The sequence below is a fragment of the Apteryx mantelli genome, chromosome 15 (genome assembly GCF_036417845.1).
Source record: "Apteryx mantelli isolate bAptMan1 chromosome 15, bAptMan1.hap1, whole genome shotgun sequence".
Classification (NCBI taxonomy): domain Eukaryota; kingdom Metazoa; phylum Chordata; class Aves; order Apterygiformes; family Apterygidae; genus Apteryx; species Apteryx mantelli.
This window is the reverse complement of record NC_089992.1, coordinates 22,059,721-22,085,059: the sequence shown is the minus strand read 5'-3', so window position 1 is coordinate 22,085,059 and position 25,339 is coordinate 22,059,721. Positions and strand designations below refer to the sequence as shown.

Below are 25,339 nucleotides of genomic sequence, written 5' to 3'. Positions count from 1 at the left end.
AATTTGTTCAAGCTGTTAACAGCTGTCACTATTTCTATTTTCTGGTCTTGCAAACAAATATCCCCAAATCTGTCTTATACTTTACCCTGCCTTTTTTTTGGCTAAGCAGCAAGTGTTTGCATCTCACAAGATGACTACAATTAGAAAACAGAAGGATGGATGAGATCCAAATCACTATCTGAAGGAGTAGAAAGGCCACAGCCAGGAAGTGACTGAAATACAGAAAGGCTAAATAAAATATAAAATCTGGCTGCGGCAAAACAGCCAGGAGAGCCTCACAGGAGGCTACAAGTAGCAGCTGGAGGCCTGGAGACACTCAGAGGAAGAGGTACAGCTTTACACCCCTTTCCTGGACTTCTCCTAGAGGCTCAGTTGCAATGATGCTAACGACAGAAGTTTGACTATTGACAGCACCCTCACCCTTTTTCCCCTCCAAGCTTTACAGTTTCTAACCCCCGTTACTTTTCTTGGAGGACTGCTGCAGAACTCTGTTGTTCTAATGGCAGGAAAGATTGTTCCGGTTTCAGCCTAAATGTACACACAGCCCGTTCACACCTATCTGTTCGTGTACTGTTCTTCAGCTTGATTAGCTCCTCTCCCTTGCTGGTGTTTATGTCCCTGATGCATTTATACAGCACAATGACATTCCCCTCACTTACTTTAAGAAACCCAGTCTTTTTGTAAAACAGTCACTCGGTTTCTCTAATTGTCCTGGTAGTGCCTTCTGCAGGTGAATATAGGCAGAGCTGTACATAATATTTTGGAATCAGTTTATTACATGAATGTTTCTTTATGGGATGTGCTTTCTTCATAGGTGCATATCTCACTGTTCACAGACATCCTGTGATTAGCTGGAGCATTACTCCTGTCATTAGTAAATTTGCTTATCATGCTTTTACTTTTTAAGCTAAGGTCTTTATTGAAATATTAACATCATTCTCAAAACCAACATTTAAGAAACATAAAAATAGCCATAGTAGGTCAGAACAAAGGCTCGGTATCCTGTCTCCAGTAGTGGCTGTGAACAGATGTCTAAAGATGAACAAGAACAAGGCAAACAGATATATTATTTCCCCCTAAATCTGTCCCAGCATCTAACTACTTTCAGCTCAGGGACTTCTGGAACCAGATGGGGTTTCAAGGATTCTGTTTAGTAACCTTCAATGAACTTCTCATCCACAAACTTGTCCAGCCTCCCCCTAAAGCCAGATAAGCTATTAGCAGCCACATATCCTCTAGCAAGTAGTTCCATGGATCTACTACCAACTTTGTGAAGAACCACCTCTTTTTGTTTGTTTTGAACCTGGCTCTAATCTTTTAATATCCCCAGTACTTACACCGGGAGAGGGAGGAAATTGGACTTTATTTTAACCTCTCTCTGCTACAGGTTTTGTAATCTCAATCAAATCTCCCATGAGTCATCTCTTTTCCAGACTGAACAGTCCTACCTTACAAGGTCATTTCTCAAACTGAAGTTGCACCACAGCTTTGATCGTGATTTTCCTTTGAGTCTTCTCTAGTTCTTTTGTATCTACCATATCCTTTTTGACAGGAACCAGAACTACACTGGTGTTCAAGATGTGGCCAAAGTTTGCATTTATAGAGAGGCACAATGATGGCCTCTGTTTTATTCTCTGTTTCTTTCCTAATGAATCCTAATATTTGATTTGCTTTAAGATTGCTACTTAGCATTTAGCTGACCTTTTCATGGACTCTCCTTCCAGCCTAAAATTTCTCTTTTCCACATTTCCCCTTTATTTATCTTTCAATTTTTGCATGAAGCCACATCCTGTCCAACTTAAATAATTATTTCCAATGTTGAGCCAAATAAATTAGGCCCACATCATTTCCACTCTCCAGAAAAGTAGTTTGTGAACAGTGGTCTGTGGGCTACCTCTATTACACCTCTATCCACAAAAAGTAGCCAGGAAAATCAAGTTCTGCTGGAAAAGAAAAAAAAAAAAGAAAGAAAGAAGGATCAACAAATCAAAAAAGCTTGAAAAATATTGAGCTAGAAAATCAATTTCTTTTTCACTTGTAGTAGCACTCCCTCCATCAATTGGTGTTACTGATAAAGTACATTAGATGGACATTATGAGGTAGATAAGACTCAAAAGGATTTAAATACTAGCATACAGAAAGTAATGAGCTATCCTGGAGAACAGCATTTTACAAGGATAAATGTTATAATGGATCTGCACTAGAAAAAAGTTTCTAAATCATGGAGCATCCTTGTAATATAGCCCAACGTTTCATGTGTTCTCTAGTTAAGAGCTGGTCACCTCCCAAATTTGGTAGTACTGAATGCTCCTTTTCTGCTGCAGTGCAGGCCTTAGTTTTGGACCAGAGCACAGAGAGTAGCAGTGATATAGTACTGCACAAAGAACAAATCAGCATTACAGTCTCATTCACTACATTTTGCTGTTAAGATTTTGCATCATCTTTCTGGATTCAGACTGTGGCTGGCAGCTAAAAATAAGTTTAAAGTCACATGTGTAAATACAAGGAACTTGCTCAGTATAGGAAACGGTTCTGCCATCCATCCAAAACCTTTGCACCATATCTGTAGCTTGGACTTGATTATTCACCACGTATCAGCTTGATATGTTCAAGGATCTGCATGAGGTGCACCGAACTTTTCAGAAAAGGGACTGTATTTTAAATATTCTGCCAGATAAAGATTAAAAAAAAAAGAAAAGGAAAAAAGCAGAAATTTAGTCTGTTCTAATCCATTTGGTTAAAGCACCTTTAAATCTTACAGATAATACAAGTAAAATACCTCAGAGAGATCAAAATAAAAACTGAAAGATGAATATGAAAACCAGAAATATGGCATCTATCTGACACAATTACAGAAGGCAGATTGAAGGAAGAGACATCCTTTTCTCCCAGGATGGATGAATACTTCCATGAATGAAGGCCTGCAACCAATTTGAAATGAAAAGCTCTAAGGATTCTTTTGTGCGTTAACTTCTGAATCTCTACATGTCTCTCTTCTCTCTGTTCAGTTTTGTTTTTCCTTCTTTATCTCTCTCTATATCCCTTCCTGCAGTTTTCTTTTTTCAGGTATCCCTACAGTTTAATTCACTTTCTAGCTGGCCTGCAACCAAGCAAATCTAAGGCTATGAACAGATGATCATAAATGATTAAATTACAATGGTGTGACTATTTACAGCTAATGTCAACTGAGTCACATTAACTGTGTGGAACTCTCAACCTTTATAGCTGTTGATGTAAAACAGGGTAGTTTAAAGCATCTTCAAGTTTCAAATTTATGTTTAACAGAGGAAAATTCAAGAGCAGCAATATAAAACAAATATAACAAATAATTAAAAGCTACTGTATCTCCCTCCCCTTGCTTCCTACCCCTATTAAACACAGATCTTTATCAAGACAGAAGCTCACTGTCCACTAACTGCATATTACTTCACCAAAATACCCAGTCTATCATGCATATTTTATAATTTATTATGAATGATACATCTGAATTGGAATCTTAAGAAAATATGGGAAGAAGAGTTTTTCCCTCTCCCCACTTGTTTATAGCACACACTTACAACTTTCTGCATGAAGCCAATTTCCCAACAATTTCCAGTCATTTTTATTGGTCATTGATGGCAGAGAGAAAGTATTTTTTGTAAAACAGAGAACTTGACGGGAAAAAAGAAATTAAGAGTGGCACTTGAAGCTAATGTTAAAATTTAAAAAGCTCCTTAGCTTTCTGAGAGATTAGTCTCCTTAAAGAAATGTTTACCTATTCTTTTCATACAAACTGAGTTTAATGGAAACAGAAACTCCCCAATAAATTCACAGACACAAAGAAAATCATCTGCTTTGCTGCTACTTTACATGCAAGAGTACCGCCCAACTTGGCACAGATATGTTAGAAATGTGCATTACATGTTCTCCTAAGTACCCAGGCACATTTTTTGAATGAGCTTATTTTTCATCCACACGTCTCTGGCATATGCGTTGATCACCTCTGCAATGTCTGAGCATGGAGCACAGCACCGTGTAGTGATATCTAAGGGGACTTCTAACAAGTTAACTGCAGGGCAGATCAACAGGACTAATTAAGTAAGTAGCATCACACTCGTACTGGTTCTGAGAACCATGCTACTATTGCTTCACAGTGCTCCTCTGGGTGGAAGAGATATACCTTTACATACATAGATTGCTATAATCACATAAAACTCAAAAGGTTTTAATTATATATTGTTTGCATTTATCAGAAAATTTACTTTTTCTGAAGAGTAAGATCCACAGCTCCATTACAACCAGGCATATCAGCCTGACTGCTTCTGGAGAGCAAGCCAGACGCAGCAACCTCTCATTTCACACGCTGTGATACGCAGAGACCACAGGCACCTTACTCCTTTTCAGTACGAAGAAGGTGATGCCAGCCCACCTACATGATTTACAAGGAACGAGAACATTTCTCATTGCAGATTCCATCCAAACTAACCAATTTCCATCATGCAAATCTTGGTACTTTCCCTGTTTGAGAAGTATATATAGAGAAAAGAATTCTTGCTCAATCCACACCAGGAGAAGCCAGGGTTTGTGGTTTATATGAGGATTTCTGGGAGAACAGAGGAAGGGGTTTTTTTGCCTCCTTACCCTTTCACTACTGCCAATCTTGCAGATGTACTTCAGGGACTGGCTTTATGTGCCATCTAATCTGTAGTCCTCTCTTTGTTGCTTAACACAGGGATCAGCATTGTAAACTGAATTTCTGACAAAAATAGCTCAGACTTACCACAAAATTCCCTTAATAATATCAAGAGAGAGCTGGGAACTGACTGCCCTGAGAATTTGATAAGATGGAGCAAAGCCCTATCAAATGGCACAAAATAAGATTTTTATTCCAGTATCTTTAAAGCCACAGGAATGTCAGTTTAACAAATGACAGACCAATTTCCTTTTCTTTTTTCTATTTTGGTGAGAGGGGTAGCTAGTCTGGTACCATCTGAGAGTTTTCAGGCACACAAAAAGGGCTGAGCTACCACCCACCTGTGCCTGGTCGCTTATTAATGGCTTGTTTCCTGATAGAAATTCTCTCTCAGATTAAACAAAATACTCCCTTGGTGTCCTTCACCAATAAGGCGAAATTTGCACTTGGGTTTGGACTGGCACACACTGAACACCTTCTGGCCTTAACGAATGAAAGCTAGAGGAAAGTTGGGGAACACACAATCAAACTATTAAATCAGAGGCTCTTTTACTGCCCCCTGCTTCATCTCTAGTCTGATGTCCCTCTTGTTGCTCTATGGACTGATGTATGGAGAAGGAGACTTACTAGTGACCAAGCATGGCAACCCACATCAGGACCTGGGAGCAGTATCCTGGACACTAGGGTATTGAAAAGCACAGCGGTTTAATAGAGCAGGGTCATGGAAAGATTGTGACGACAAATCAGGATTTTCCAAGACCCTACTGTTCTTCTATTACTTCTTCACAGGGAGCAAGGACCTGACAGACCTTCCTGCTGCACAGCCCTGAAATTATAAAAACTATAGCTTGCCTAGATCAGCTACAGATCTAAACCAACACAGCTGTATCAAATATACACAGTTCATACAGGTTGGCGCCTTCCCTGAAATTCTCAGACAAAAGCATATAGTAGGCAACCCTTAAAAGTCTGAGACAAAGGCAGACTGACAAGGAGAGCTAGAAGATGAGTATTATCTCACCTGTCAGCACTCACTGGCATTAGTAGTATCTTCCGGTTATCTCCATCTGCAACCTGAAGGGAGGCATTGGGGTGACAGAGCTTCACAGTTAGGAACATGGATGCTGGCAGAAGCTTAGACACTTTCTGCCACCTCCTGCCACCGCCCTTCCCACATCATTCTCTCCACACGCAGGAGGGAGATGTAGCTGGCTGTTCCTGTACCAAACTGATCCCAGCTACCGTATCTCCTTCTTACTGAGGTGGAAGAGAACTGAGTCAGTCACATCTGAACAAGGCCATGAGAAAGAAATCACACCACTCCCTTAAAACCAGCCACATTCCCAAACAAACCACAAGGTGCTATGGGGGCAGAATCTTACTTTTACTGCTGGGTTTCTTGAACTCAGCTCTGCTCCTGAATTTCATAAGACATCAGATGCACATGCAGCCCTGGGACTCAGCCGAACATACTCAGCCAAAATGCATTGAGACAAACAAACTAAAGCTCTGAATTTTCTTCAGAGAATCCCCTCTGCAGCTGGGAGGTCTGGACAGTATCTGCTTATTTCCATTCAGACAGATAAAGCCAGAAGAGAAGTTTGGGTGAAGGAAGAGATCTCTGCTGAGGAAAAGAATGACAACTCTGCTTCCATGCTTAGACTGCAAAGCTGCTCAAATGGTCACAATGAGAGATCTATGGCCTTAGGCACTGTGAAGAATGGAATTTCAGATCATAACATCTATGAAAATGCACATTTGAACTAAATTGGTATTCATCAAGCACCAAAATAGCCTGAGGGTTACACCTGCATACTTAAATTAATTCTGAAGTGCCTCTTTTGCTATGCAGGTTATTTTATGTTACAGTTGTACCATACTTATATAACCTAATTGAAATGTATTTCCTTCCCCTTGTTTGGAGTAACAGTTTTCTGGAGATGTCTCACAAAGACCAATTTGGAAAGAAATTAAAGGAGGCAAGAGCCTTCCCCACATAGTGCTTCCTGACTGCCATGCAGAATACCTGCTGAGAAGAGATCAAGTAGGTCTCCTTGCTGATTTCTGAGCACAGGTTAAAATACATTCAGCTGTTAATAATTGGAGGCTTATATAAAGCCTTTTAATGTCTTCATCATGAGAGCTCTATATGATTTACCGTGAAGTGCTTTTAGAGGGATCTTACTGAAAGTGGAGTATATATAAATTCAGTGCAACACAAAGTGGAACAAGAATCAGAGAATCAGAGGGGTTAAGCACAAGTGGTCACCTAATCCCTGTCCCAAGGGATGTTAAACTATACTTTTATCATTCCTGACAAATGTGTCTTCTGAAAGACATCTAGTGATTGCTATCCCAGCCCCCGCCCATACACACCAGTAGTCTATCCCTGCACTTTGCTACCCTGATTATTCTCTTCTGTGCTGCAATTCAAGCTCTTTACTTCTTGTCCTAAACACCATGGAGATAGAGAACAGACTATTCTCTTCCTCACTGAGAAGTCTCTTATCATAAGCTCCTTTCAGAGTACTCTTCTTTATGTGAAACAAACACAGTTATTTCAATCACTCCTCCATGGCAGGTTTTCTGAGCATCTAGTTATTCTCATTCCTCTGGATTCTCACCAGCCAACTTAAATCTTTAATGAAAAACTGGGCACAGGAGTCAAACTACGGCCACATCAAGACTGAATAGGGCAGAAGGATGACTTCTTATGTCCCGTAGAACAACAATGCTACACATCTGACACTGGGCTATGTTTCAGCAGATATTATGAATCTGATTAGTACCTTTTATTCCAACAAACCTGGAACAGATGTTCTATGAAAACAGGAGTAATGTGCATACACATTCTCAAAGACAATGGTCTCATACAAGCAAATTACGCTGTACAAATTATTCTGTGAAAAGCACCTCCACTGCCCAGGAAGATGGAGTACTAAGTCATTATCTCTTGATCAGGAGATGCATACATATGTAAAAAGAATCACAGTAACTAACCACCTGTTATCCTGAAACCCTTCTGAAACACCTTTTTCACAGAGCCTTCACCAGGCCATTCTGCTTGTCTGTCAGGCTAGAGTGTCGGTCTGGTTTTCCCTGTCTGACAGAAGGCTTCCAGACTGCGGTCAAACAGCAGCCAGAAATTACTTAATTACAAAGAGCCCAGTACCAGCTTGGAGTAGTTATATTAGAAAAGTCATTTCTATCCTGTGATAGTGGTTTTAAAATGAGTTTGAGGACAAGTGGCTGCACTTCTCCATCTTAAGGTTTTCTTTTTTACAGGCTATGAAATTTCTTTAAGATAAATCTATAAAACAAAATTCTGTTGTTCATACTTACCCTTCTCTTTGGTATTCCTCATCCAAATTTGACAAAAGCTGGGACCCAGCCACAGACAGATCGAGTGCAGCTAAGGGTAGATCTCGATAAGCAAAATTAACAAGGTGTACAGGAGCAATACTTTTGGTCTCTTCCTCCACTTGTTGTGAAATTATCTCAACTTCTGAAACACCGCCTTCTATTGTAGGCCTGAAAATAAAATAAGCAAATAAAAAAAAACCTTTCTCTATTTCTCCACACACACACACAAATTATTTAAACAAATAAAAAATAAATAAACAAACAAATCAGTAAAAATAAGAGAGAAACAATAACTTCATAGAATCCTAAAAAGAAGACTTAAAAGGCTGTTGCAAGGTCATTGAGGAAGGTGATGTCTAGCCCAAATTCGTCCAAACTTGTCTTTAGTAGATCCCACTGAAGTCAACAGAAACCTCACAGACAAAGAACGGCATTTGATTCTGCTGAAGCTGCTTCAGAAGCACTAAATATAAATGACTGTATTATAAACAAACAAACAAACAATCGCGGAAACAAACTATGAACCCAGCAGCAAAATATTTGTGCAAAACAGACAAGAACATCAACAGAAAAAAGGCATATAACTATGCTAGCTAAAATCTTACTGCTTTGTAGCTTAGATCAGTGAGCAATGAATAGCTAAGCTTCTTATTTATCATGTACAAATCAACTGTTAATTAATGGATGGAGTTTGACTCCTCTTCCTAAAGAGGCACTATTCAAACAGTTTTGACAGATGCTGACTTGGTTTCATTCAAACAGAAAGGACCATTCTGTACCAAGTTATTTCAAAGTAATTCTGAAAGAACAACAAGGGTTCGGAAGAATTATGAACTCATCTAGAAAGATTACCTTAACTATCCATATGTACAGCTTACTTCTAAATCTGGACAGGCCCACTAACACTTAATAGGAACTCATGCATGTAAAAACAGAGCCTGACTACGCACGTGTCTCCTCATTTACAATAAGATGCTAGTTACCTAGAAACTCAAAGGACTGTCAGTTAGCAGATTATCTAGTGTACGCCAAAGATAACTTCATTACAGGAGAGAGTTTGCACATCAAGTCCCAGCAGGAACTGATCCTTTGCAATCCCCAGTGAACACTGCTTGCTCCATTTGATTCAGAGTAGGGTGCAAGAATAAACCTCTCTAGCTTTCATCCAGGGGAGCTTGTTAACTTCTGAAGAAATCCCAGGCTACTTTTCAGAGGTTTTCAACAGCAGGTGTGAACATATTCTTTTTCCTTAGGGATACAGTTAAAAAGTGCTTAGTACCCAACTTCCCTTTCTTATTTGACTGCAAAAACTGCATAGGTGATTTTGTTTTAAAGAAACTTATTAAAATCTTCCAGCTATTCAAGCAACCTGAATAATTGCTCGTTTTTTTCAGAAAAAAATGAATAATTTAGAAGAGTTCTTGACTAACTCATCTATCTTGTAAGTCTAAAGATTTGGGTGAAGGAGGTAAAATTCTATGTGAAAGAGGTAGAGAAAGACTGTATTGCTCAGAGTCTAACCATTAGATTAACCCTTTTGGATAGAAAACATTATTCCTAAATTAAGAAGAGCTAACTGTTGCCAGGATCACACAAGAAAGTCACTTTAAAAATCTGAAAATGCTGTTATAACTCAAGTATCTGGCAGGGAAAGGCTGTGACTATATCATACGATGGCAGAAAGTAGAGGTAAGCACTGCTATTTGGATGACCTAAAGCCTTATTTCATTTCATTCTTTGTCTAATTAGTAATGGACAAGTATAGAGATTCTTGTCATTTCCAACAGAAATGTATTCGTCTGTAAATAATCAAAAATCAGAAGGCCATAGGGAGGAGCTAATTTTAGCCAGACTTTTCCTTCTTTGGTTTTGAATTTCAGTGCAGTAGTATTTGCCACCCTGTGGAACTTTCCCTTTACAAGTCCAAGCCGCGTTGGTTCACTCTTGCATGGAAGAGCGTACAATGATCCAATTTCCAGTATTACAGAGGAAACCAGAAAATGGGTTAGTGCAGCATTCCCCCTCCCACCAGTATTTAACTTTTGTGTTCTTAGACTAAGTAACAGAGAGACTGAAGTGACTGAAAAGAAAAACAAACAAACAGAACAGTGTTGGCAAAATAGCTTTGAAACAGGTTTGGTGGCAGGAAAGAAAAAGTGCCAATAGGCCTGAAGATATTGATTTATTAGTTCTCAGCCACTAGCTATTAGTAACACATCTGCAATGTTCACTGTATTCACCTTTTTGTGCTAATTCACAGTCTTTAGACAACTTACCAAATCCTACTGCTCCCTCTCAAAATACCAAGTTTTCCTTCCAGTAATACTGATGGAACCTCTTGGTGTCACAACAACACACTCCTACAAGTAGGAATTGTTCCCTTGTACTTAAAGTAAATTATAACTTTCCTCATACAGAACTTACTGAGGATTGGTCATGTTGGAGGATGCAATCAAATCAGCAGTGGTTCCAGTATTTAACTAATTCCAGCTGCTCTGCACAGAACTTTTAGCCTTCTAAGATGAGGTTTCTGTGAGAGGCAAAACAAAGTTATCTAAAATTCAATTGCAAGTATTCCAAAGAACTGCATTGACATCCCTTGTCATTTTACAGAGTTTGTGTAATAATTTTATTTCCCTGTGATTCTTTTTCAAAGTGTTTTTATTTCAGGCTAATTCTTCTATATTATGGAAGGTACAGTTACAGTGTATTTGTTTACACACATGGGCACCTGCTTGCATATATACTTCCATAACAACGTAGGCCCTGCTTTAAACAACAAGATTATTTAGAAAGATAACCAAGATCAGAAGGGAAGATTTTCAAAGAAAGCTAAAGGCTTCAAGAGCACAAATTCTATTGGAAGCCAATCCATTTTTTCTGTACAGTTTAATATAGTATACCATATTAAGACAAGATACTCTATAGATAAGAATGTTAGCTTCAAGGGTTTTTTTAAGCTAAAATGCAAGCATTTTCCATTTGGAAATGTGTTCCTGAATTTCTTTGCTACTTTGGAAAGTCTATTCTAAGAGTTAGTTCATGTTGACATACTTTGTAGATAGTCCTCTGTCAAGATGATGTTTTCATCTACAAAACTCACTAACACACTTGGAAAAGGCACATCCTTCGCTTGTGGCAAAAGTCCGTTTGCATTGTACCCTGGCCCAGCACACAGCAACCAGAATGAAAGTGAACAAGCTGGTGAGAATGAAACATACTGAGAGGAAGGCTTTGGTAGGTGAAAAAGTGTAGCGTGGAGAACAACAGAGAAGGAGTAAAAATTCTTAGAAAATGATATCATAGGAGACTTTGTAAAGCTATTGTCAGGATTATATGCTAAATACAATTAAAAACAGCAACCAAAATACAGAAGCACACTCTTATTTTGATTAAACAGAAATAGTAATTGGTAAATAAATAGAATACAAATGTATGAGGTTAAAATATTACTGACAATGACACTGAAAAATTTTCATGATGATAAAAAACACCTCTATACTAAACTTTACTGCAGTCACTTACAAGCTGAATTGTTAAAATTAGCAAAGTATTTACAACGGAAACATCTAAATATAACAACAGTATGACGTTTAGCAATCACTTGATCCCAAATAATGAAACTGAACTTACATCATTTGTAGAGCCATTTCCAAAGCTTTAATTCATGTCCTGTAAACTTGTAATACTGTAAAATGTAGTCAATCCATTCTCCGACTTTCTAGATAACGTGCCTGGGTATGCAAAAGGAAAGGGCCTGCATTGTGGTCACACTCTTCAGGCGGGTAAGCGAGCCAAAAGCATTTATCTATAAGCACACAGTACTTCTAAAGACAGAGTAACAACCCAATTTTCTTCAGGAAAACCTTCTCTGATAAAGCAGAGACTTGATTCAACATCCATTTTATATCAATGAGAGTCTTTTTTCTGGCTTTCATAGTCCTTGAGTTATTTATTATATCCCTGAGGCAGCAAAATACTTAAACATTTACTTAAAATTAAGCACGTGTATAAGTCACACCACACACTACAGGGATTTGGTGAATTTGTGCCTATGGCAGTTCTATGATATCAATTATTATACCTACCAACATGACAACAACAAAATGTCACTATTAGTCTTGTTTTGTGGTGTTAGTTTTCTAACACTTCCTTTTGGGTTGAAAGTTTTCAACACTTTCCAAAAAAATTTTTAAACGAAAGTTTCACCAAAAAAAGTTTTTCTAAGCACTCAGCCTGAGAAAAGAGTAAAGGCATGAGGTGCCCTACACCTGCCTTGCAAGACTGAAGGGGACATTGAGAATATGCATATGCAGGCCTGGAGAAGCAAAGGTAAATGGGGATACAGATGATTTAGGAAAGGGGAATAAAACTGATGGAAGCTGACCTCAGAGGACAAGCAGACGGATGTGGAGGTGGGAATTTCTTAACATAGGTAAAACTCACCATTTATTTTGGAGCGAGCACAGTGCTAACACTCATGACCTCCCTCTCAAAGGGGGTTTAACAAACAAAAAGTGGACCAAAAAATGCACAGCTAGATTCTTTAAAATTTTGGTTTTCAGATAAATCTCATGATTTTGATGGAATTTAAGTCATAACGCTAGGGTCAGCAGCACTGCAATTCCTTGACGTAAGACAAATCCTTGAAATGCTTCCCTCTCCAAAACAGAAAGTCTTCTCTTTTTCTTTCTTTCTTTTTTTTTTTAAACTAGAAACATATTCGTATCCATAGAGTTTTGTTTCACAACTCAACCAGGTCTGACCATCACCAAGGCCAATCAGCCAGACCTGCTCCCCCTCACTGGAGCTAGCAGCTCTACAGGGAAGCGTTTACTCACCTCTAGGGCTGAAGGAGCGACTCGCAGCTGGCAGCAAGCTCTTCCGATGGCTCCGGAGGGAGCAGAGTCCAACTCGCCTTCCCTGCAGAGATTGTTACCATGACATAAGGCGCTCATGAAGGTGAGACGAGTAACGTGGAGAGAAACGGGAAAGGAGATAGAGGGAGTCAAGTCTCCAAAGGACTCAGTGGAGCTTTCCTGAGAGAAAAAGTGGCAAAAAGTGAGTAATTTTTCATGCAGATAACTAATGTGTTAGCTGAATTAACAGATTAAAATACAAGTGGTTAGCAAGTAGTTAACATGTACAATAAGAGGGCAGCACAACCGAAACCTTCAAAGTGGATGTAACAGGTTGTATATATATCCTAAACAGATTACAATGATTCATGCTTCTTTTCTAGGCTTTATCCAAGCAACAGAAATGTCTCAATATACACTGAAGTTTGCAGAAATGTATTCTTTCCATGCAGTCCTCTCCATCTGCATGCTATGTATACAACTTCCTAAAAAAACCCTTTTATATCAGCATAAACCACTTCGAAGTTCCACAGGAAATTTCTGTGCGACTGTGTCACTGTGTGTTTAAAGGCAACGAGAAGCAGCAGGTAGCTTTTGTTTTCCAGCACTCCTAGAGGCTACAGCACGAGCAAAGAGCAAGGATGCAGCTCAGAGGGGCAGGGGACGAAGGGCAACCCTTGGGTATTCCACCACCACCCGAGAGCAGAAACCTTCCGGTGCTGCCCTTTCCACACGAGCCCAGCCAACACTCTGTAGATAAAAATGCCTTGCTCTCATCCGAGGGAATCACTAAACAGTTCCAGGGTGTTTTTCCTCTCTTGCAACCGAGACCAGGCAGCCCACGGTACATGCCGAGTTACCATGCAAGTACAAGCAATGCCATTTTGTGAGAGTTCTGTTTGTTCCGCAGTATCAGTGTTTTTAAGGTAGGCTGGCTATAAGAGGAACATAGTTTCTCAAGTTAATCAGAAATAGTTTTAAAAGGAGATATGACAAAAAAGAACGAATTGACCCCAAAAGGTTTCTTGTGCAAGGTTTGGAGTGCTGTAAAAAACATAAACATTCACTAGACTAAATGACTGAGATACTGTTTTGTATGTACTGAAAGGCCAGTGCAATCTGATGGGAGGCATAGATCTGCATCCAGGTTTCTGTATAAAGTCAGGTTTGTAGACTAATAGTCCAGCTTGAAACGTCTGGGATCCCAGCAGATCCCAGCAGAGCTGACTCAGCTCTTCATACTTCTGCGGTAGGTGAAGAAAATTGCACCCAGTTCACTGAGCTCTTTCCAAGCCAAGACCTTAAAACTACTGTACTTGCCTTTCCCAGCCCTTTTGGCTTCCTGCATTCTTTGCATAGGTATTATATACAGGCCAGTGCTCCTCAACATTTTTTTAAGTGTACCCTGAATTATGATTTTTTTTGCCCCTCCTCTGTGGGGCCCTGGCAGGCGGCTGCTCCACACATCGCTGGTTATGCTCAGAATCGTGCAGCCGGGGAAGTGGTGTCATGCGCTGCAGCACTTGAGCAAAGGTTCACACTACTGCCCCTGCCTAGTACACCTCCTGCCCGAGTTAATTTGTTAATGTTTACATCAACCTTTCGATGTTAGTAGCCACACCTCAGCTGTTGCTTGCTAAAAGGAGACAGAGTCCAGCTGAAAAAAAGCAATTCATAGACCACAGTTTGGAAAGCATATGCAAAAGCACAGGATATGTGAAATAGTATATGTGGTGTGCACATATATATATATATATATATATGCACACACACTGTAAACTAAAACAAACAAACAAGAGAAACCTTAAAAATAAAAAAATCTGGCCCCTGCTTCTGCATTAAAACCATGACTTTGGTTTAAACAGCCTTACAAAACTCATGCCACAGTGTGGTGTGCCTGAAAAACACTGATGAGAGAGTAGGAAGACAGTTCAATTTAAACTTTCTCTGCCAAAGTCTCTGCTAACTTGTACCCTGTTCAGCTGAGTTGAAATCATGTTATATCAAGACCACATGGCTGGAAGTTGTTTATTTGTTGTATTTGCACACATTCTCTGAGAAGTATCTGCCATGAAGCTGTAAGCTACTGTACAAAACAGAACCGGCTGAGTTTCTGCACTGACAAGTAGTTACAAAACCAAATTCTGACACTTTCTTCTAACTAAAGATTTTTCCATACAACCCCTCAGCAGAAGCTTAGAGAAACAGAGAGGTCTCACAGTTTGTACTTGGAGAAAACCCAGCAGGAGATGCTTTGAGGAAACACCACCTCCAGCTGCAGTGCTGGATTTAGATATTCCTGCCCTGCCTCTGCCCACGCCACAGCATCCAGCTGCCCAGCCACGGCCAGGCAGCTGCACACAGACCCTTACTGGGAACCGAATCAGGGAACTGACCTGGCATTTCACACACACAATGTTTTAATTTTTTTTAATAGCAGGATTACTTCCTTGATGCAGGCCACAGTACAGCTCCAAAAATAGTTGTGAGGGAGGAGATAGGGCAGGACGCTGTGGGTACAGGCACGGGAACAAACAGCACGGTGGAGATGCACTTAAATCAGCATTGTCCCCTAAGATAATGTGTCCACCACTGGCAATATTGAACTGGAGGAAGCACCCAACCTAAAAACGTTTAACAGGTTTAGGAAAGGGAAAGAAAATGTTTTTTGTGTTTGTTTGGGTTTTTTTTTGGGGGGGGGGGTGGAGGTGTTTTGTTTTCTGCATCATTCTGAAACTTTATATTCTACATCTAATAGACACTGGGAAATGGAATTGTTTCATTTTGACAAAAAGTTATGTTATTACATCTGTCTATAAGTTAAAACTCTTACACAGTCTAAAGCTCAAATGGAAATGATAGTTATTAAGATTCCTATGGGGCAATCTTAAGGAAGTCATGGAGCTGTCCAGGAAGCCAGAGAGAAAGAGGGAAAATTTTGAAAAAGAAGGGAAATACCTAATCAGGAAGATTACCCCCAGGAGTTTTCAAAGAGAAAAGGGCAGTGTGGTTCAGGGGTAGCTACACTGAACTCCCGGGTGAACCACAGATCAGCTGAAAATTTTGGTGATTAACACCACTGCTGGCACCCTGGAGGTCAGCATGAGCATGGCACCCTCACTCATCTCTGCCAGTGCAAATTATGTTCCTTACAGAACTGAAACAAGGCTCTCTGGGATCAAACCTGACAATTCTGATAACTGGTTGATTTTACTAATCTCATTTCAACCTCTCAGTTTCAACCAGATCCATACACATCCATATGTAGAAACTTTTATTGATCATATATGTCAAAAGTCCAATTTTCAGAAATCCAGAAGCCTGCACAGCTGAAGGGCAGCCCTGAGAAGCTCCAGCAGGAGAGGTCCCAACACCTCCTTGCGTGTCGTTACCAGACAAGAACAACCCAGGGCCATTTACAAATCCAAGTGAGAAGGCCTTCCTCTAGCATTTCAGCGAGCAGAGAAGACTCAGCTGTTCTGCTCATAACATCATATTGCCACAACACTGGCCAACAGCTCATTACAGGTCCGACTTCTTGTTCTCTTTCACAAGGGAGAAACCCTCACAGTTAAAGATTCAGTTCTACAACTGTGTTTAAGCTGGCTGTTCACTGTCTCCCATAAATTAACACTTCACTAATGCTGGGATGGCAAAAGAAGATATTTTACGATTGACTGCATTTGGGACTTAAAATTGAGAACGGAGCTTTTCCATTGCATCTTGTACAGGCAGGGCACAAATAAATGCATCCTAAGCTGATATACTTTAAAATTTGAAGAAATTAATTTTGATTACATAACAGTACTTTTGGTGCATCCTAAAGTGTTCTTGCCTGGGTTAGAACGCAACCACCACGAACAACATGCACCTGAGCAAAACCTCCAAGGAAATGAAGTTTCAGTGAGCTAGTCGATATGGATTGAAATCTGCAAATAATTCTGTCAGGAGGGAGGAAGGGACCCTCCAAAGTGTTGAAATTAGGCCCTCCGATTTTAATATTTCGCTTCACACTGAACATTTTCTTCAATTTGATTTTTTTAATGGGGAAGTTCATTGTGATAAAAAAAATTAAGATCTTTTGATTAAGCTGACCCTCCTCAACCCCACTGTTAGGTAGGCCAACCATTTAAGGAAGATTTGTTTATTCAGCTCTGCATAGGTAGATAAGGAATACATCCTTTATTGGGTTTCAAAAACCATAACAGAATTCAATTTGACAAAAGATTATGAACACTGAGATGCCACACAGTAAACATAAGCAATGAATTAACTTCCTTGTCAAATCAAGTACATTTGATAAACGTTATGTTTACACTGCAGATTCCCAGTTCCATTCATAGGTATGATAAGGCTTCCTACAGTGCTTCCGGAAGAGAAGAGAGGTACAAGAAAATATCAGAGCTTGTTTCATTTCAAGGAAGAGGAAAGGGACACTGAATGTTGCATCTTTGTTTATGAAGTGATCTACAGAAAAGTTTTCAAATGTATCACAGCAGAGAAAGGGGAAAGAGCCACTTAGCCCTCTATCACAGTAAAAGTATCTAGATTGGAAAAAATCAGGCATTCAGAAATCAGGAAACACCAGATTTGAACTTGCTCATGCAGCCATAATTCTACCTCATGGGATCATCCTGTATGCTGAAATTAAGCAGAAAGCTGTGGAAGAAAGAGCAATATGTAATCACATACCTAAAAACTGGCTCATAAGTCTAGTTCATATTTCCTGGAGAGAAGTTTAGATGGGCAGAAAAAGAAAAATTATCTTGTACACAACTATAATAATCTCTCCACAATGCATCACGTTCAGTATCTGAATCTTGATCTTTCAGCACTGCAAATTTGAACTGTAGGACAAATAATACTAGCTGGAAGCAGAAAAGCTGCTTTCTAGGGGAGGACTAGACCAATACAACCCCCCAGGAGAGACCAGTCCAGCCTACTCTCTTCGAAAGGAGCTTGCAGATGTGCAGGGGATGGTGCTCCCAGGCAGAAAGAAACAGGAGGAGCTGCTGTTTGGGATATCAGGGAGGAACGCCACTGAGGCTCCTTCCCTATGCCCTCTCCTCACCCAGAAACTGGGGAAACACAAGCACTGCTGGGAGGATAGGGAGGGTGCCACGTGGCAGGTCTATGGACAGGCTTCTGTCACATGCACACACGCTCCAGCATGAGATGCTTTCAACATATGCCAATGCCATCCTGTTCTGTGCCCAGAAGTGCAATTTATTTAGCTGTAATAAACTGGTGGAACCCTCAACAGTTCTTCTCCATATCTTCCCCATGTGGAAGAAAAAACACACTCTATAGGGTTCTCCGAGTTCCATAGAATGAAGGAAATTGAACAACCACATATTTAAAAGGTCAGTTTACCGATTTGTCTAGTCTTCAAAGGCTCAGGCCTCTTAATAGAGAGGGAAACCACAAAAGAATGCTTGGTGTTCCAGATAGGAGCATTAGGCACAAGGCTGCCAGCTCACACTATTTTATTGCACATCTCAACATCTCCTGCTCTGCTCAAGTCTCCAACTGCTGGAGACAATAGTTGCGTTTGAGAAAGTGTATCTGCACATACAAAGCAGCACAAATTAAAAGTACCAGAGGCGGTTTTAAGTGAGATGATCTCTTTACAGCCCAGCACAAAGACGCCAACCAACACAGGCTGTGGAACTGGACGAATAGCTCAGGCAGGACACTGCATTGACACTACTTCTGGGCTCACAGCTGGAAAGCTCAGAATTAGCTTTTCGGCATGTGCCACTGCACATGTTGGTGGGAATGAGCCTGGCATTGCCAGTTCCACCGGATGGAAAGCATCTGGTCTTTTCCAGTCTGGGAAGCTAAATGGCTCAGGCTCAGCTAGTACATGGGCAGGAGATCACTGGGACATCATTCATACTACAGGCATCCTTCCCAATTAAGATGTTTTGTTCCACAAATCCTGGCTCTCAAAAGAAAAAACACACACACACACACATAAACCCTCTGTTATTAAATATAAAAAAATACTGCAAGTTTGAAGCCCAGCAAAGAAAGTTTGGTTTATGTTTGTTTAGCTAAAAATAATTCAATTTCTGAATTTCAAATGCTTGGGAATGACACTAACCTAGCTGAGTCACGTGAAGCCAAATGTATTACTATTGAAAGCAAATTGAACACCAGTTCACTTTCAAAGAAGTTTGGTTTGCTTAGGTCAGTCAGAAATCGACTCTTGGCTTTTGCTTCCAGTCCCTTTTCTTACTCCCAGGAACTGCAGTAAGAAGCCACCAGCCATAGACTTGCAGCCATGTTTTTTTGGTTTTCAAGCTGAGCAAGACAGTTCCAGTCAATGTTTAGAAGAACAGTAAAGAAACAATACATACATTTCTCAATATGCTAGAGTGAATGTTTTTAGTCCTATACAAAGTTCTGGCAGCTCTTGTCTGATTAGCTTTGAGTTAGTTAAACATACACTAACCTTCTAATAAATACAAGCTTGAGTATCTGCCCATATTCAGAATAATGCATTTACGTATCGGTATAGTCTAGCCCTTTTCAGCCTTCAGCCTTTATACTCTTCCTCAAGTTACAAATCCTTGTGTTTTTAGAATCCTAGACCTAAGACATTCTGGATTGAAACTTTAAAAAAAAAAAAAAACTCTGAATGCTATTCTGTAATTTTCCAGAGGAGTTAGTGTCAGCCAAAATACAAGAGATTCAGTGCTCTAAAACTAGAGCAGAAAAAAAAAAGACAAAACATAAAAAAAAAAATCTTAGCACTTATTTCCTTGGAGCCGAGGATCTGAATGCATCTTGCCAATTATGGCTCTGTGAGGCCAGTAAATATATTCTTATTTCAGATGGAACACTAAGATGAAAGTTATTTAGACCAATTCAGCATCTCTCACTGAATCAGGAGCACAGAAGCAAACAGAACTCAAGCAGAGCGGGTACTAAATCCATTCAAGCCATTAGACAAGTCAAATTCAGTATCTGGAAGTAAGATTTCACTGTAAGAACCCAATATACAACAAACATTTTTGAGAAATATCCAGGTTCTGTCATTCTTCATGAGTACTGTGGGCAACCTTCCAGTCAAAACACATTTAATTCATACGATTTTACGGCTTTACTGTGTATCTTAAAGGCAAGTGTATAACAATCAGCCTATTACAATGAAATACATTGCTCTCCCAAACACAAAGCTACTCCTTGCAGATTAGCTTCTGGCAACAAGTAGCCCAGCTGTTTAGATTGCAAATTTACAGATAGCTGCAATATTTCATCCTGGTGATGCATACAGGATAAACTTCACTCTGCTGGATCAGACAGTTAATCAAAATCTTTAATTCACCTCCTGTCTGGTACTTCAGAAAAAAGTGAAATTATTTCACACAGTGCATGTGGACCCAACAGTTGTATTGTTCACAGCTGGAAAATTGTTTCCTGACCACCTGGAGCCTAAAACACAAGATTTGATCGCCTTGTAATAGTATGCCATATACTGATAGTTATTTATTGTTTTAATATGTAGTTAGCACATTTAACTGTACAACTCTGGCTCCCTCAGCAAGCAATGAAGTGCACACTTACTTACATGCTATAGGCCAGGTTTCTGCCCCAAAACACTGATGGTGAGGGACTCAGTCCAAGCTGCAAGTGAGCAGGCCCAGCCCTGCCAGTCCTACACATGCTCTGGAGGAAGCAGCACTGCCAGGGCAGCTGTATAGATTGGTCAGTAATTTCAGTAACTTCCAGATTTAGAGGCCAAACCTGCACAACCCCCCCCCCCCCCCCCACTTCTAATTGAAGTGTGGAAGACACCATCACAGAGGAGACATATGGCTAGTGCACATCTGGAGCCCACCTGGAGGGTCCGCGGGCACGGCACACGGAAGGGAACAATTCTTCCCACAGGAGCTGGAAACGGGACAAAAGGTGCTCGCTCTTTGCACTGCAGCGAGAAGGCACCACAGTGCAAGGGCAAGCATAAGTTTCCCTGATTCTACCAAATAAAAAGGGGAAAGGAAAAGCAACAGAAACTTGGTCGGGTTCTGCAAAAGCAGCACAGCAACAAAACACACAGGCAGGGACGGGACAGGGTCTGATGTGACACCTGCTGCAGCCAAATCCCAGGAACTGGCCTGGTGAAGAGCTCTTCTAGTCAAGAGCTACCCCCCCCCCCCCCCAAGGTCTGGCTCAAAATATGCCTACAACTGATCTATCTCACGAATGAAGAGCTTTTACCTCTACCTTGCATTATGCACTTAAATTAGATATTTTGCAACTTAAAAAACAGTAAGTTCATTTTTAAAAAATAATTTCAGTCACTATCTATACCTAACCATCTGTTTTGGAGCTTTGAAGCTCTAATTTTTCTATGTAGAAAAACCAATAAAAACCATTTTATTGATTTTCTGCAGAACTTTAATGTAAGCATCAGGTTTCATTAACTGGGATGTAATCAGGTTTTCACAACTTTTTTCACTGGAGTTAACAGATTCATTAGTTATTTTGTACAGAATACAGAAAATGCACAACAGGAATTATTTCTGAAAACGCAGAAAAGTATTTGCCCTGGGCAGACATACAGACTTTTGCTACAGGGTGAAGCTACCTGATAGTTCATACAAATATATATTAAAATACTTCCAGCCACTGCTCATGTAATACACCGCTTCCAGAGAGTAAACATGCTTAATTGATCCCCCCCTGCTTTAAGTTAAAAAGAAAGAAAAGAAAGAAAAAAAAAAACTTACCATCACCATCCCTGCCAACCCTCACATTCTTTCAGCCCCGCAAGAACAGACAGGGTCGGCACCCTCTTGACAGGGCAGTAAACAGAAGGTGCCACGAACTACTGAATAAATTCCAGAGAGGAGTGCAGGAACACCCACTATGGGTTATTCCCCTTCCTTTACACAGATGACTGTCAGCTCATGCTCTTCCACTGATAGTGACAATATCACACAGAAACTTGTGATTAAAATCTAAATCATTAAGGGCTCGTGAAGTCATTCCTCACTAGGAAATCAACCTCATTGCAATTTAACACTGTGAGCGCTGAAACAGCATTCACTGTGCCCACAAATTTGGTAATACTGCTAACATATCAAGAAATCCATCTTGTAAAGCCATGAGGATGGTACTCCAGGATTCAGGAGACTTAAGTTTACTTCTGTACTTCCTTGCTCTTCCCTAGTGCACTTGGAATCAGGGCTTTAAAGACACACAGTAAAACTGAACACCATCACTCCTAACTTCTAGATGGCCACACTAATCAACTAAGATCTCAGTAGAACACACAGGGGAGTAAGAAGCACTGAGCAATAAATTAGAACAATACTTAGATATGTTAGAGGCATATAAAATTCATGCTGTGATCCCTACAGAAATCTTTATCACATGATGCTGCTTCAGCTGTCTGGACTTCAGTGCCTGCATGCCACTACAGGTGCCCAAGGATTCTTGTAGATCTAGACCTCTACCTCCCAGCCCACAGCTCTCCCTCTGTTTAAGGAAAAAACAGTACTTCCCTGTCTTAGAGAAGTTTCAAACATAAAGACAGTGTAGACAGCATGATAAGGGAGAGCGACTGATGCATCTAATGAAAACCCAGAAGATCCTAACCTCACAGCAGGTCTACTTGAAGTGGCACTGAGAGCACCAGAAACATTGCACAGACAAAGACCTGGCTTCAACTTCTTTGGCATTTCCAGAGGTAAACTTCTGAGTAATTGTGCTACTCAAGCATTTAACAGAAGTACAACAGAAATGGGAAGAAACAAGTAGGATATAGAAATCCCACATGCACTTTCAACTAAAAGCCACATATGTTAATTTCTAGGCCACTCTTCAAATACAGGACCACAACTGCTTCTTTACAGATAAAGAACTGGGGAGATACGCTGGTTGAGAAAAGTTATTCTCACTTCAAAAAGCTGGCGCTAACTCCGAATTGGACTGCGTTGGTTATGCATGTGTATGAAATATTTATAATTCATTCATTAAAGGAGAGAGAAAATTACCCTATGAACACTTACCTCACACGTTAGTCTCTGCTGGAGGAGTGTAATACAGCAGAGCAGCTTGTGCGACAGACTGCTACCCTGGAGTTCAGTCCGAGGAATATGTAAGCAGCTGTATTCGAAAAGGCTTCATTTGCTCACTATTTTCATTAAAACAAAAATCAGAAAGAAACCAGAAAGACTGAACCACGCTGGTCCACCAGACAGTCGTCTTTAGCCTTCAAAGTGCAGGGCTGTTGTTCCCAACCATCCCCATAGGGCAAAGCAGGGCATTCTGCCTCCGTCAGTGCCGCGCAGAGAGGAGAGCTTTGGCCACTACTACGTGACCCAGGGGAGCAGTCCTGCTGCCACCCTCCGCGACTCTATTTTAGCAGTACCTTCTTTAGTGCCTCAAGTCCCATGACCCATATCCAATAAGGAGGTTCTCATGCACTGATCAGAAAAAAAAGGATGTTTTCAAGCAATGGTTATGCAAAGGATCCATAGTGCAATGCAAGTCCCAAAATGTTAAACAAATACTAAGCTAAAAATAACACACACCCTTGCTCTTAAATCTTAAGATTAAGGCACTTGCTGGTCTCTTGTTCAAAATTGAACTGCTACAGCTGCAAACCCAGACTTTTAATATGACTTTCTACTTCAGCTTTGTTAAAGCAACTTTACCAGAATACTGAACCATTAACATTAAGAGATAGGAAAAACTCAGAAAAAAGCATCCAAAGACAGACAGATGAGAGCAAGGAAGTTAGAACTATATTAGCTTCTGGATTAAAAACATGAAGTGTCAGTCAAACCATTGGAAATTCTTCAGAAAGATGTTAACATTAACATTGGATTAACCCCTCCAAACCAATCATTATCTGCTAAATTAGTTGTCAACCTCAAGTCAAAGACCCATTAGCACTCCCAATGAAGATGAAGTAAACCGTAATGAGTATACTGTCCCTGAATGGACCCAAAGCTGAAGACCACACAAGACATCAGCGCCAGAGATTGGAACTCACGTTTTTCACTTTTGGTCTGGCATTCAATCAGTGAAAAACACCATTTCCAATAGAAAGCAAAGCCCCCAGTATTGTAAGTGTAGTTTGTTCTTTTTTTTTTTTTTTTTGAATTAAAAGATGCATATAAAAATCTTCCAAAAATAAAAGTAGTTTTGTTTTAAATTCTTGTTTGAATTAGAAGTATAAGGGGCTGCAAAAATCAGTACAACTTTCCCAATAAAACAGGAATATCTGTAAGGAAGTAAGATTACACTGGCCTCAGGTCAGAGACTTGCTGCACCTGACCCTGAAGTAGCACAAATGAGACAAACTGCTTGCTGAGAAGATCAAAAAGGGTTTTAAGGTGCCATATCTTGTGATCATTCATTTCTACTCTGTATAGCTCTAAAACACTGGTTCCTTAAAACTATGTTATTCCCTTGCATTACTCCTTCCACTTTCAATATATTGATTTCAAACATGTTGACAATTCACAGCTCATGACCTGATGCTGGTTTCCAACATTTGAAAACACACAGGATAGAAAGCTTGCAGATGGCATCAAGCAGCAGTTCTCAGTGAGAACTGTCAAAAGTATCCCTGCAAACTTCACATAAGATTAACAGGAGAAAAATATCAAGATGATAATCAGAAGTGTTTGCTTCTTAAGGTCCTAGAAGTGAATATGCCACCAGGGCAAGAAAAGTTAGTCCCCCCCCCCTTTTTTTTTTTTAAATACACTACTCAGACATGTTAGGTGCTTTATAAGGTGTTTCCTAAAGTGACATAAGCCCTGCTCCAAATACTGCAAACATTGTCTCAAATTAGATTAAGTAATAAGATCACACAGTTTTTAACCAATGTATGCCAAATACCTCATAAATATAGGCAGGTTCAACAGAACTATCATACTTCTCTGATACTGAAAATAGGAGCTTTTAGGGAAAAAAAAGGGAAGGACAGGTAGTATGAGAAACAGGGAATGCTTCGGGACATGAAAACTTTTGTGCTAAATCAGAGATAAGTTTCTGCAAAAATGATTCTGCTAACAAATGATTTTTCTTAAAAGCATATTACCATTCCTTAAGAACTGGTAACACAGAAACATCCTTCCCCTAAGCATAAATAGGTAGATGCCCAAACCAAATATAACCAGCTTCAGAGAACACGCTAGGAGAAGCAATTGGCAGCATCCAATAGGCTAGAAAAAAATCTGCCAAGGACGGGGAGGCCAAAACGCAGAGCGCCCTTGTCGAAGAACAGAGCGTTTCCCACTCCGAAGGGACCAACACAACAGAGTTTAGACCAAGTCAGGCAGCTGTACACTTTTAAAGCAGTTTACCACTAACTCATGATGCTGCAGGTGGCAGACAAAGCACACGTGCATAGGGCAGAACTAATTCCTCCAACTTCCAGCCACAGTATGCCCCATTTCAAAAATCCCAAGGAATACCT

The 25,339-nt window shown here is 40.1% G+C and overlaps 2 protein-coding genes across 2 annotated transcripts in view; one reads left to right on the top strand and one right to left on the bottom strand.

The window, feature by feature from the left end:
* The window catches only part of TMEM266 (transmembrane protein 266), a 62,213-nt gene extending 49,282 nt beyond the window's left edge, over window positions 1-12,931 (bottom strand). The window contains exons 1-4 of the mRNA XM_013957007.2: window positions 12,877-12,931; window positions 11,669-11,769; window positions 10,460-10,565; window positions 8,015-8,203 (exon numbers count right to left, since the gene is read on the bottom strand). Coding sequence (XP_013812461.2) covers window positions 8,015-8,203; window positions 10,460-10,473 — 203 coding nt within the window. The 5' untranslated portion in view covers window positions 10,474-10,565; window positions 11,669-11,769; window positions 12,877-12,931. The remainder of the gene's footprint in view (window positions 1-8,014; window positions 8,204-10,459; window positions 10,566-11,668; window positions 11,770-12,876) is intronic.
* The window catches only part of NRG4 (neuregulin 4), a 59,377-nt gene continuing 46,962 nt past the window's right edge, over window positions 12,925-25,339 (top strand). The window contains exon 1 of the mRNA XM_013957233.2: window positions 12,925-13,096. The gene's annotated coding sequence lies outside the window, so the exon portion shown is untranslated. The remainder of the gene's footprint in view (window positions 13,097-25,339) is intronic.